Genomic DNA, 12,079 nt, shown 5'->3' with positions numbered 1-12,079 from the left:
TTATCAGTTTTCATTGTTAAATGTTGGCCCATGACTAATTTTCATCATTGTCGTTTCGTATCTATACAAAAGTATCTTTGTAATTACACGATAAACCTTCGATTGTAAGTTATGAATGTGGAAAATTTTGTCAATGCGAGTGCTTTATTTATTTAGTTGTATATTGAATTTATGTTGTTGTGCGGCTTTTTTGTAGTTTGTAGAAACGTCACTTAAAATATATCTCTTCTGTGTTGTCAGCCTCTCGAATATTGTATTCAAAAATATATTTAGAAAAAGCAAAAACAAATCGTCTAAAAATAAACTCAAATTTGCGTAGTTCGTACAAGGTTTGCTTTCACACAACCAAACAAACATATACACAATTCTTTCGTATTCATCTGATGTGACCAAAACAAACATATATGTAGATACTATATATTTTAACATGTGCTAATATACTGCAAAAGTCAGCAATGCCAAATTAAAACCTTAATCTTCATCAGAGAGTGCAAGTTTTTTGCGATAACTTGATTGCACTATAAACAAATGCAAATATTTGTTTAAATTTGTATATTTTTATAAAAATTAATGTTGCTGATTTTTGCCAAATTGTAATTTATGCATTAGCAAATACCTTAAAAGAACATAAAAAATATGTCATCACTCCATACTCACACACAATATTTACATATTCATACAAATAATTATATAAATAGACACAAAAGTGAAAGAGAAAATCAAGATTAATTGCAGGCTTTCAGTTCTGCTCGACTCGATGATACCCTTCACTCGCCCCTTACACACAATAAGAAATGCACTGCTTGCATTTGACAACGATCTTGGTAAGCAGTGCACTCACTGAAAGCTCAGCACTGCTTAAAATGTTCCTGATTATTTCTGTCTGCAAACACTTGCTATAAAAATGTCGATTACTCGAAATGGTCGCTGGAATATATTAAAAATAAATAGATCGTCAGGCCTATAGAGGTATGCGACTAGCAAAAACGACGCACACGCGCCTTATACATATTTAGTTTATGTATCTAGTTCAAATACGTATTCGTATTTGTGTGCGTGAGCGTGCGTAGTCTATATTTAATTCTCAACTCAACATGTTTCGGGGGCTCGACCTGCCCACAAATTGAATAAAGTAAATAACGTGAGCGGACCTTAACTTTGCACAGCAATGGATACATCCGCTACATGTGTACTAAATATTATAAAAATAATAATATTTTGTACTATGCTATAAAATTTTGTGTGAACACCTCGTGTTGGACTAATCAGGAGCACTTGAGCTAACAGTTTGGCCGTGTAGATTGGCAAAAAATACTACATTCGCGGAAAAGTGTTAAACAAAATCAACACAAACAAAATAGAAATTGAAATTGGAAATTAAAGCGTCGGGTAATGAACATTTTTAATCTCAGATTACGAATCGACAGCAATAACAAGAAAAACAACAAGTTCTCTCTCACTCTCTGTTTGCAAAACTAACGGTGACGCGGCATAACAAAAAAAAACCGAACTCTCACGATGACGCTGCAGAAATAATATATATGCATGTATGGGACCCACTGATTCTCTAGCGAGAATTGACAACAGCGGCGAGTTGGAAACTAGGCAACTTCACTCGCACACTGAGACAAAGATACTCGGCGGGAGAGTTTTATTGCCCAACTGGCTTTATGGCAAACTAAAGTATATTATGGCAACACGATAAACGTACACTAATTTTTTCTTCTTTTTTCGGTTAAATAAAAGCACAAAATCCCCAAAAATTGGTTTGACGCCCAAAAGCCGCACACACAACAACGAAAATATTCGTGGCGGTCGTCCAGCATTTTTGATCCTCAATATTAGTGCTGCCCATAAATTGTGGGTGGCCCTAGTTGGGTGTGATCGGGGTGTTAATTAAAGGTGTCTTTGCGCGTGAATTTGTTTAACTAATGTGTTAAAGTGTCTGCTCGGTAATTACCAAATGTATAATAGATATATTAGTGCTAATTAAATACGCAAATAAAGGCTGGGGCTATATTATTAAGTGAATCACTGATAAAAATTATTTTTCAACGTAAATTGGACATAAAATAAACAAGTTTCTGTATTTAACAATTAGTTCCATTTGACGTCTTATTTCAGATTAGTTTTACGACAAGTATTATTTTTGTAATTTATTATGCGACTCAAGTTTACTAATCTCTTGCTCGATTAAAATATTTGCAAATATTTTCTATTGATTTATGAACTCCATAATTTCAATATTTAGCTATTACAATAAATTATATTCTTTCAATATTCATAATTTTCAAGATTTTTACTAATATTTTTCCACTGTCTTGCATATTTTAAAATTAATACTCGGCTATTTTTTATTATTGTTGTTGCCGTGTTTATTATAGCAGCTTTTCTTTGTGTATTTCTGGTTCTGTTTCTCTGGGTCTATCTCTCGCCTTCACATACATACACATACACACACTCACACATGGCTGCTCAATTTAAAGCCGGCTTTTTATTTATTTATTTGTTTACGTGTGTCTGCCTTCTCATTTGTTTCTCTGCCTGCGTTCGTCTCTAAATAAATTTCTGCCACGGTGTGCGTGCTTGCGCATGTGCGTGTGACTGTCTCTCTCTCGCTGAGTTGCTTGTTTAAAAATACGTGTACGAATATGCGAGTATGCACTTAACTCTGCTCCAAGTCTGGTTTTGGCCTCTCTGAGAGGCACATAGAGAGCACAAACAACATACACCAACAAAAAGATGTGTATATATGCAAACACAGTGAATTGATTTAAGCGTCGATTAACGCACACTATGACACACATGAGCAGAGACGCAGTAGACTCAAAGCAGAGACAACATACGATATGGATATGGGACAGCGACGCTGACAGCAACGAACAGCAGCAGCAGTAGCATAGGCTTGGCGTGTGCACGGGCTGCCAGCTCGTTCGCTCAGTGAAACATTTTTTGTGTTGCCGTCGCTTTGTGTTTTCATTAATCAGTTGCACTAAAATGGTGCGCAAGTCCGGTAGAGTTAAAATTCCTACTAGTCGCGATGTTGGCAGCATTCTGTTGCGTGGCAGCAGCAGCAGCAGCAAAGGCGCCGACGGAGGTGGTGGGCGTGTTAATGATGGGGAGGCAACGGTCAGGCGACGTCAACGACGACGTAGACGTCGGGACAGCAGCGCCAGCAATTCAGCTTCAAGTGATGGTGTGTGTGTGTGTTGATTTTTCTTGTTTACTGCGCGTTTTCATGTTTTTAGTTTTTTCTTTTTTTTTTGCTTATTAAAATTAGTTGCCTAAAATTAATTTCATTATAATTGTGATTTCGCAAGCATTGCAGCTGCAAAAAAAAAGCTTGCCAACCAGCTGAGATTTTTCATTTTGGGGCTGTTGTGGAGAAGAAAGTGAGACTCAAGTCAACTGTGAACACAATTAACGAGCTGCTCAAACTGTAAAGCAGTGCTTTCAAACTGAAAACTGAAAAGCTTTAACAGCTCATATGAAATGCGTACTGAAAATAATTAATTCTCGTCTGGATATTAGAATAAAACATTGCAATAAATACCACTTTGTTTATTAATTAAACAGCCATATTTTATATAATTTACCTACATTCAAATATTAAATACTAATCAATGTTCTTTTATTTATGCAGAATCGGCTGAAAGTCATATTATGCATGCGGAAGCGTTACCCGTGGGGCATCCTGCAGGATCTCCCATTGGACATGCTCTGAGTCCAAATGGCGTCGGATTGGGACTCAGCAACAGCAGCAACCAGAGCAGCGAGAATTTTACGCTCTGCAATGGCAACAGCAATCCAAGCAGCAGCAGCAACAACAATAACAATAATAATAACAATATGTACTCACCAAACAATAATAGCGGAAATGGCAGCAATAACCAACAGCAACAGCAGCAACAACAACAACAGCAGCAGCAACAACAATCACCAACTGTTTGCGCCATTTGCGGAGATCGCGCAACAGGTAAACACTATGGAGCCTCAAGTTGTGATGGATGCAAAGGTTTCTTCAGACGCAGTGTGCGCAAAAATCATCAGTATACCTGCAGGTGAGTGTTTTAGCAACGCTTCTTTTAGTCCCCTCTTTAAAATAGACTCATCTCTCTTGCAGATTCTCGCGAAACTGTGTTGTGGACAAGGATAAGCGCAATCAATGTCGGTACTGTCGTCTGCGCAAATGCTTCAAGGCGGGCATGAAGAAGGAGGCGGTGCAGAATGAACGTGATCGCATCAGCTGCCGTCGTACCTCCAACGATGATCCCGATCCAGGCAATGGACTCTCAGTCGTCTCTCTGGTTAAGGCGGAGAACGAGTCGCGACAGTCGAAAGCTGGCGCTGCGATGGAACCGAACATCAATGAGGATCTCTCCAACAAACAGTTTGCCAGCATCAACGACGTCTGCGAGTCAATGAAACAACAGCTTCTCACCCTCGTCGAATGGGCCAAACAGATACCGGCCTTCAATGAACTGCAACTGGATGATCAGGTAGCTCTTCTTCGGGCCCATGCTGGAGAGCATCTACTGTTGGGTCTGTCACGTCGTTCGATGCATCTAAAAGATGTACTGCTACTTAGCAACAACTGTGTCATCACCAGACACTGTCCAGGTAAATAACCACTTTAATTTTTAGTGATTTAAAGTATAATTATGTTTTAATCCTCAACAGATCCACATGTCTCACCCAATTTAGACATTTCGCGGATTGGTGCTCGCATCATTGATGAACTGGTAGTTGTGATGAAGGATGTGGGCATCGATGATACAGAATTCGCCTGCATTAAGGCGCTGGTCTTCTTTGATCCCAGTAAGTATTAAAAGAGATTTCTGTGAGTCAATTTATACTTATTGGTTTCTGTCTCTTTGAATCACTTACTGTAGATGCTAAGGGTCTCAACGAGCCACATCGTATCAAATCGCTGCGCCATCAGATACTCAATAATCTAGAGGATTACATTTCGGATCGACAGTACGAGTCACGCGGTCGCTTTGGCGAGATCCTCCTAATTTTGCCGGTGCTTCAATCGATCACCTGGCAGATGATCGAACAAATCCAATTCGCCAAAATCTTTGGTGTAGCACACATCGATTCCCTGCTGCAGGAGATGTTGCTGGGTGGTAAGCATTAGATTGCCCCGCATACTCTTGCGATTTATAGTAATATGCGTCTGTTTAAATCAGGTGAACTGGCGGACAACTGTCCACTGTCGCCCCCCAATCAGCCAAATGATTATCAGAGTCCCACGCATACCGGCAACTTAGATGGTGGCCAGGTGAGCTCCACGCTCGAAACCTTGGCAACGGCAACCAGCGGTTCACATGGTCTTGATCTGGATGTGCAGCACATTCAGGCGCTCATCGAGGCGAACAATGCGGAGGACACATTCCGTGCCTATGCCAGCAGCAACACGTCCACCTCCACCACGATCACCCCAGGTCTGCCCCCGACAGCTGCAGTGACGCCACCATTGAGCAGTGCTGCCTGCAGTCCCAAGTCACAGGAGAGCGTTTACATGGACGCAGTGGTAGCACGGCAACAATATGGCAATATCCAGCAGCACAAGAGCCAACTCATGCACAGTCCCCAGCGTGTGCATCCCTACCAAAGAATGCCCACTTCACCGGTGGATGGCACCGCTAGTCTGGGCATGCGCAATCCTGCGGATATCACGCTCAACGAATACAATCGCAGTGAGGGAAGCAGCGCTGATGAAATGTTGCGCCGCACGCCGCTCAAGATACGTGCCACAGAGCTGCTGACCCCCAGCTATAAAATGGGTAAATAATTCTGACCTTATCGATCGATTGCCATTTAAACTAATCCCTGCTTTCTTCTCATAATTTGCAGAGCCATGTCGCATGACACTCAAACAGGAGCCCGAAACGGGCTATTAACTGGTGCAATAAGCTTAGCTACCGTAAAACTACTCCACCTCCAGTCCCCTCTCCCCTTCTTTAACTCGCTTACTGTCTCCCAAACCCGGTTTTCCCTCCAATGATAATGAGAGCCCCCTCTTGCTAACTGCTAAGTGCCTAAATACAAAGCTTACTTAATTGTTATTGCCTTGAACTTTTTGATACCTTTTTACTAGATCTTAAGTAGGTATTTTGGAAATTGTTGCTTAATATGTAAACACACAATTGCAATCTATTTTTGTATTTGATTATGCGAAGTGAAATGATTTGATTTGAATTAAATTGAAGTGAAGTAACGAAGTGAAAAGATATGTATGTAAAGTCAGATGATTTGCTCAAAATATTATGCTATAAGTACTATATATATGTACGTAGTACGTACAGTCAGTTTGTTGGTTATCTATATTTTAATATACAGACATATACATATATTATATACAATTGCATATTAGAGATATGTGTATGCATATATTTTTCATATATGCAATACTTTGTTTTAGGTTAGGGTGTTGTTTAGTAGCGTAAAATCTATTATATGAGTATATTTAATACTTAGCTGATCAATGATGAAGAATTATTTTTATATGAATATATCTATGTATAAAATACAAATTAATTTAATATGGCTGAGTGAATAAAAAAAAAAACAAGAGAAATCTATTATTCAAAAAACCTGAAGTTATTATTTCTTAATATACATATGCATTTTATCTTTCAGCGTAAAAAATTGTATATATTCAACATATATTTCGAATGCTATCGACACTTGATTTTAATGGATCTGACTTTACAAGTTTCACATCAAGTTGGAATAAATAAAAACCGCAAAATTTTAATATAATTATATACCAAACTGTCAGCCAAAGCCTCTAGTAAGAAAGCGTTATTTCCCATACAAAAGTATTTCTTAAAAAACTTCGAAAATTTGTATCTGATCGCAAACAAATTTTCAGGAATCTTAAAGTCTTACTATAGTACTATCTAGCTTCAATATTACGCATGTTATTCGATGTTTGTCGATTTAAAATTTGAAACAAACTTGATCTACCTGCAATCATACAAACAAGTGCTGTCGAAAAAAAATTATATCTTAATCTCGGCTACATCGGTCAAATCGCTAAAAATTCACTTATACCTTATGCGTAGCACGTTCAAAACTCGCGCCAAGTTTAATCGATTTTGCGAAATTGCCCCATCACCAACGGAATGTGACCAAGTTAGTAAATTGTGAAATAAGTATATTTTGGAGTGAAAAGTATATTGTGAATTTCAGCACATGGTCACACTGTTTCTCACAGCTGACGAACAACCCAACACTAGTTTTATTTAATGTCATTTCATTTTTCGTTGTGCGCAATAAAAAAAGTGGACTGCTCACAGCAGCAAAAAAATACGTCTGATATATCCGACGCACAGCAGCTAAAAAGAGTTAAAATTTTGTTAAACTATCATTAATTAATATAATACGAATACGCTGTGCACGAACCGAAAGCTAGACAATTGTCAAATTCAAGATGTTTAGACATAAAATCCTATTCTGCACTGCATTGCTCCTATTGAGCAGCTCTGGTGAGTAAACTTTAACTACTCGACTGCAGTGTGTTTCCCCCTCGTCCACTACTCGTATGACGATTGCAAAAGTTGCGGACAGCCTTTGTTCAATTTACTTTTGCTTGCTCATCGCAATTTAATTTGTTTTTTTTTTATTCTTCCCATATTGGCCTCTCGCTCGCACACACGTAACCCGTTCAATGGATTGTTGTTGTGGTTTTTATCTGCAAGGGCTGTTAAAAAAACAACTAAATCACATATAAAATAATTAATATATTTTGCACATATGCATATGTACGAGTATAAAGATATTTCACCATTTTCTGCGGTGCGTTGACATTTATGTGGTTTTATTGTGACACTTTGCGGTTGCTTAAGTGCTGTAGGACACGGCGCAAACGTAAAATCTAATAACAAAATGGTGGCTTAGTACCGTTCCAGCAGCAAAGACAAAGCAAATTGCAGTCAGCCCACTGCGGCTGCAACTCTGCATGCATACATATGGATGCGTTCTGATACGCACTTATATATGTATGTTGATTATGTACTTACATATCTAACCAACAAATGTTTTTATTGTTCTACCTGCATAGAGCAGTGACAGATAAAGTAATTTGATTTTCTTCGTATCCGCCTCTGGGTCTCTTGTTGCTTGTTTGTTCTGCCGGCAGCATCCCGCATACGCCCCGCTCTACGCCTCTGTCCCCTTTCAGCTGCATTACAAATACATATGAATATTTCTACTCTTACTATTACATGCAGGCATATTCAATTTCTCACTTGCCTTCTTGCTCTCTTCACTTTATTCTTTGCGTTATTTTCGCTCGTTTGTGCTTCGGCATTAACTACAATAAATTTATTTGCTTAACAACAACGCTTTATTCCAATTTATTTGCATTTCGAGAGTAATTTCCTCTCACACTTGCTTTTCTTTCTCCTATCTGTTACCCAAGTGCTTATTTTATAATTCCCCGCTGATTTAATTAAAAATCCCCCAAAACAAAGAAGTATTACATTTTTAGTTGTTATTTTGTTTTAAGTCTGCTGAAAACCAGTTATATATCGAAAATGTAGCCCTCATCTCGCATGACATTTTCAGATCAGATCAGTTTCCACTTAATTCCCAAAGCTGCACATATAGATTGCTTAAGGAAAAATTATTGATTTGTAAATATTTGCGATCTTTCTACAAACAAAGACGCCAATTTGTGGTGCATTTCTTAATATGTAATCGTTATATATTAGAGTTCATTTGTACTTGTTTTGCTGTGGAAAATCACAATACTGCTGATAAGATTCGTTACACTTCACTATGTATTTTTATCCCATTATATTCATATAAAAATCTGTCAAACGTATGAATAATTTTTATTGCTCTACAACCGAAACACTAAAATATTGACCTACTGAAGTCAGTCAGTTATGATATCAATGCGTCATTACACAAATCTCTTTAATTATCGTACATGACTAAACATTCAAGATTGGCAGCACTTGCACTGCAAATCATATAGATTGGCAGCACTTACTGTGCACTAACTTTAATTAGACGCTTGTTTCACACACTACTCTTGCATGCAAAAGCCAAATAAATCTTATTAGCTTTCTGCATTTTCCCAGAAAATTCTTTGCGACGCCTGGAAATTGTTGTTGTAGTAGTTGTCAGTTTCTTTCCCTGTTCGCAGTCTGTAAGTCTGTCTGGTTATTTGTTATTTGCTGCTAAACTTGCATTTAAAGGTCATCTCTCTGGGCCGTGTTGCAGTAGCATTGAACTAGAACGGAGGGTGAAGAGAGGCGTGTTTTAGTTAAACCGCAAACTATTGTCTGTATGTGTTTCTGGGAAAAAGAGAGAGAGAGTGACAGTGTCCGATGATAGGTACAGAGTCCAGAAACGAGAATAATACACAAGCTCTCGCAACAACAAAAGCTTAGCATATAATTAAGCCGCGTTGAGTCATAATCAAAAATGACTGCGTTGCAAAACTACAAAGGAAAAACAAAAATTATATTCTGATCAACAAACTGAAAGCACAACAAAACAGCCTGCATTCCATTGAAAGAAGAGTATTTTTTGACTGTGGGGCGTATTTCAGATCGCAATTGTTTCTTATCGCACGGAAATAGTCCGAGCTCGAGTGCAAAAAGTGAATGAATCTTTCATTTGGTTGTTTGTCGCTTTAATGAATCATGTGATTTATGCAGCTTCTTCACTTTTGCATCTGCATCTCAAGTCTACTTTGAAGCCTTTTCTTCGTTATCTTAATGACCGATTTTCCTCTTTAATATGCGTCAATTATTGCCCTCTCCCCACGCTCTTTCACCCATGGTCATTGTTCAGCGCTTTGTGGTTATTTGGTTATCAGTTGTCGAATGTGCAAATATTTACAGTACGTAATGACTCAACCGCGGACCCATCGACAACGGCGACTCGGATTCTCGATAGCCAGAGAAGGGAACGGGGAGGGGAAGAGCGATAGATACAAAGCGGAAAAATATATTTCATTGGAACACGATAATTATATTAAATTTGTACATATGTATGGCACGGGCAATAGAAACTCGTGTAAGCTTAGGTTTTTTTTGCGTTTTGATTTTAGTGTGAAATGTATACTTACTTATACATATACGAGTATTAGTGTATATAAAGACTGAGTGTAATAACCAGATAAATAACCAGATTGTTTGGTTTAAGCTCATTTACTTAAACACAAAGTCAAGCAGTTATTGGCATAGATAAAAGGTTCAAATATTTATTTGTATACTCTCTTTTGTTGCAGTCTTTTCGCAATCGCAGTCTTTTAGCCTGAAGAATGCTGATCTCCCCGTGGCGAATGATAGCGCAAAAGAAACAATTGCACCCGAGACAACTATCACGCCAAAAACTACTACAACGTCCACAACTGTTGAACCGTTACCTACTACTACAACAACAACAACCACAACTGCTGCACCGCCGTCTACTAGTACTTCGGCTCCGAACACAACGACCGCAGCTCCAGTGACGACCACCACCCCCAAACCACAGCCAGCCCCTCCAGCGGTGGGCACATGGAACTGCTCATGCATTATGCTCACCATGGCCGCTCAATTGAACTTTACCTACGAGACGAAGAGTGAGTGCATGCATTGAATGAATTTTATTGAATAAACTTGTAATCAACTTGAATTCTTCTTCAGGTGGCAACAAGACCCAAGGATTGTACAACATCCCCAGCCGTGCCTCAATGGATCACTGCTATTGCGACAGCCAGACCACTCAGTCCATGCAACTCCATTGGGGTCCCGAAGTCTCTCCACAAATTTTGGTATTGCAATTGGAGAAGAAGAATCAAACTGTTGCCCTCACTTTGCTCAAGGTGGACATGACGGTGCCTTCTGACGATTTCCCCGATGCAAAGGGTAATTAGCTGTTATTTATTTGCTTATAGATTATTTTTGCTTATTATTCAATCGAACTTTGCAGAGAATCAAACTATTCAGTTGATTCACGTGAGCCAGAACACGGACTTCAAGACACCCGAGAAGATGTCCTATCACTGCACTCGCGCCCAGCAGTTCAACATGTCGGAGACAATTGACGGAAGTGGCGCCATTGGCTACATCAGTGTCAGCCATGTGCAAGTTGAGGCATTCCGCACATCCAACACTACCGGTTTCTCGACGGTTCACGATTGCGATAGCTCCGAGACCTCCGACGTTGTGCCCATTGCTGTGGGCATTGCCCTAGCTGCATTGATAGTCGTCGTTCTAATTTCGTATCTGTGCGCGCGTCGTCGTTCCACCTCGCGCGGCTACATGAGCTTTTAAATGAATTATGAAAGCATTGAGAAGAGAAGTGATGCGGATAGAGATTGAGAAGATATACATATATATAAATATGAGTACGAGTGTGCAAGGCAAAAAGGCAGTGGGGTAGCTAGTGCGTTTGAATCAGAGAGAGTTGTAAGATTGATTTTGTAATTGGCAGGCACTGTAAAAACTAAAAACTTTTCGACATTTCTTGTGTATTGCCTATTTTGTAACGGTTCTAAAACCTCTTTCGTTTTGTTTTGCTTTCGTCTAAATTTACAACGCGCTTCATAGAAAGAGAGGTGGAGAAAGGGAGAAGAAAAAATAAGAGAAATGACGAAAATATCAAAAACATTAATCTGTCTGTGTATATGTATGTGGCTGACCTACACTTATATTTACTTTAAATTCCCCAATTTATCTATTAAATGGAATCTTTTTACCATACACACACTTCACGACAACAAATCAATTAATTCATATATGCGTATTTAAACAATAGAACACCCATGCATACATAGTACTCAATTAATCGCGTTAATCTAATGAGCGTGGCATAGGTGAAAACGAACGAGCGAAAATTCTTATAGAAACCGACGCTGAGGCAGGTATTGGTAGTAAAGTAAATGACAGTCAAATTTTAAACAAAAAAATATATATTGATGATTTTAAATTGTAAACCGGTTATAAATAAACAACAAATTATGTATTATTTGCCTTTGATCCGTAATAAATCATAAACCAAAATTCAGATACGACTTTTGTGTGTAAGCAGTGCAAAGAAAGCTGCTTCGCAGCATCAAAGCAGTGCA

General features: G+C 38.7%; 2 protein-coding genes across 4 annotated transcripts in view; both read left to right on the top strand.

Annotated features, from left to right (window-relative positions):
* The window catches only part of LOC132785358 (transcription factor HNF-4 homolog), a 28,970-nt gene extending 22,406 nt beyond the window's left edge, over positions 1-6,564 (top strand). The window contains exons 1-7 of one of the 3 annotated variants that reach the window (XM_060791428.1): positions 2,927-3,196; positions 3,644-4,061; positions 4,124-4,620; positions 4,681-4,818; positions 4,893-5,129; positions 5,193-5,789; positions 5,860-6,564. In XM_060791428.1, the coding sequence (XP_060647411.1) occupies positions 2,998-3,196; positions 3,644-4,061; positions 4,124-4,620; positions 4,681-4,818; positions 4,893-5,129; positions 5,193-5,789; positions 5,860-5,906 (2,133 nt within the window). In that variant the 5' untranslated portion in view covers positions 2,927-2,997 and the 3' untranslated portion in view covers positions 5,907-6,564. Of the gene's footprint in view, positions 1-2,926; positions 3,197-3,643; positions 4,062-4,123; positions 4,621-4,680; positions 4,819-4,892; positions 5,130-5,192; positions 5,790-5,859 lie in introns of those variants that run through there. The other 2 variants (XM_060791436.1, XM_060791445.1) reach the window with 2 other exon arrangements.
* Positions 6,565-7,298: 734 nt separating this feature from the next.
* Positions 7,299-12,018, top strand: LOC132789848 (lysosome-associated membrane glycoprotein 1). The gene is made up of 4 exons (XM_060798143.1): positions 7,299-7,496; positions 10,256-10,591; positions 10,656-10,877; positions 10,942-12,018. Exons 1-4 carry the CDS (start codon positions 7,442-7,444, stop codon positions 11,283-11,285), a joined length of 957 nt encoding a protein of 318 aa, XP_060654126.1. The 5' UTR covers positions 7,299-7,441; the 3' UTR covers positions 11,286-12,018.
* Positions 12,019-12,079: the final 61 nt, after the last annotated feature.

This window comes from Drosophila nasuta, chromosome 2L, assembly GCF_023558535.2.
Source record: "Drosophila nasuta strain 15112-1781.00 chromosome 2L, ASM2355853v1, whole genome shotgun sequence".
In the NCBI taxonomy this organism is placed as follows: domain Eukaryota; kingdom Metazoa; phylum Arthropoda; class Insecta; order Diptera; family Drosophilidae; genus Drosophila; species Drosophila nasuta.
The sequence above is the reverse complement of the archived record's forward strand: the minus strand, read 5'-3'. Positions and strand labels throughout refer to the sequence as shown.

What these genes read in the sequence shown, in the direction of transcription:
- LOC132789848 (XM_060798143.1), top strand. Translation starts at nt 7,442, where the DNA reads ATGTTTAGACATAAAATCCTATTCTGCACTGCATTGCTCCTATTGAGC. An exon ending in CTTTACCTACGAGACGAAGA is followed by an intron (nt 10,592 to 10,655) that starts GTGAGTGCATGC and finishes ATTCTTCTTCAG; the next exon opens with GTGGCAACAAGACCCAAGGA. An exon ending in CGATTTCCCCGATGCAAAGG is followed by an intron (nt 10,878 to 10,941) that starts GTAATTAGCTGT and finishes CGAACTTTGCAG; the next exon opens with AGAATCAAACTATTCAGTTG.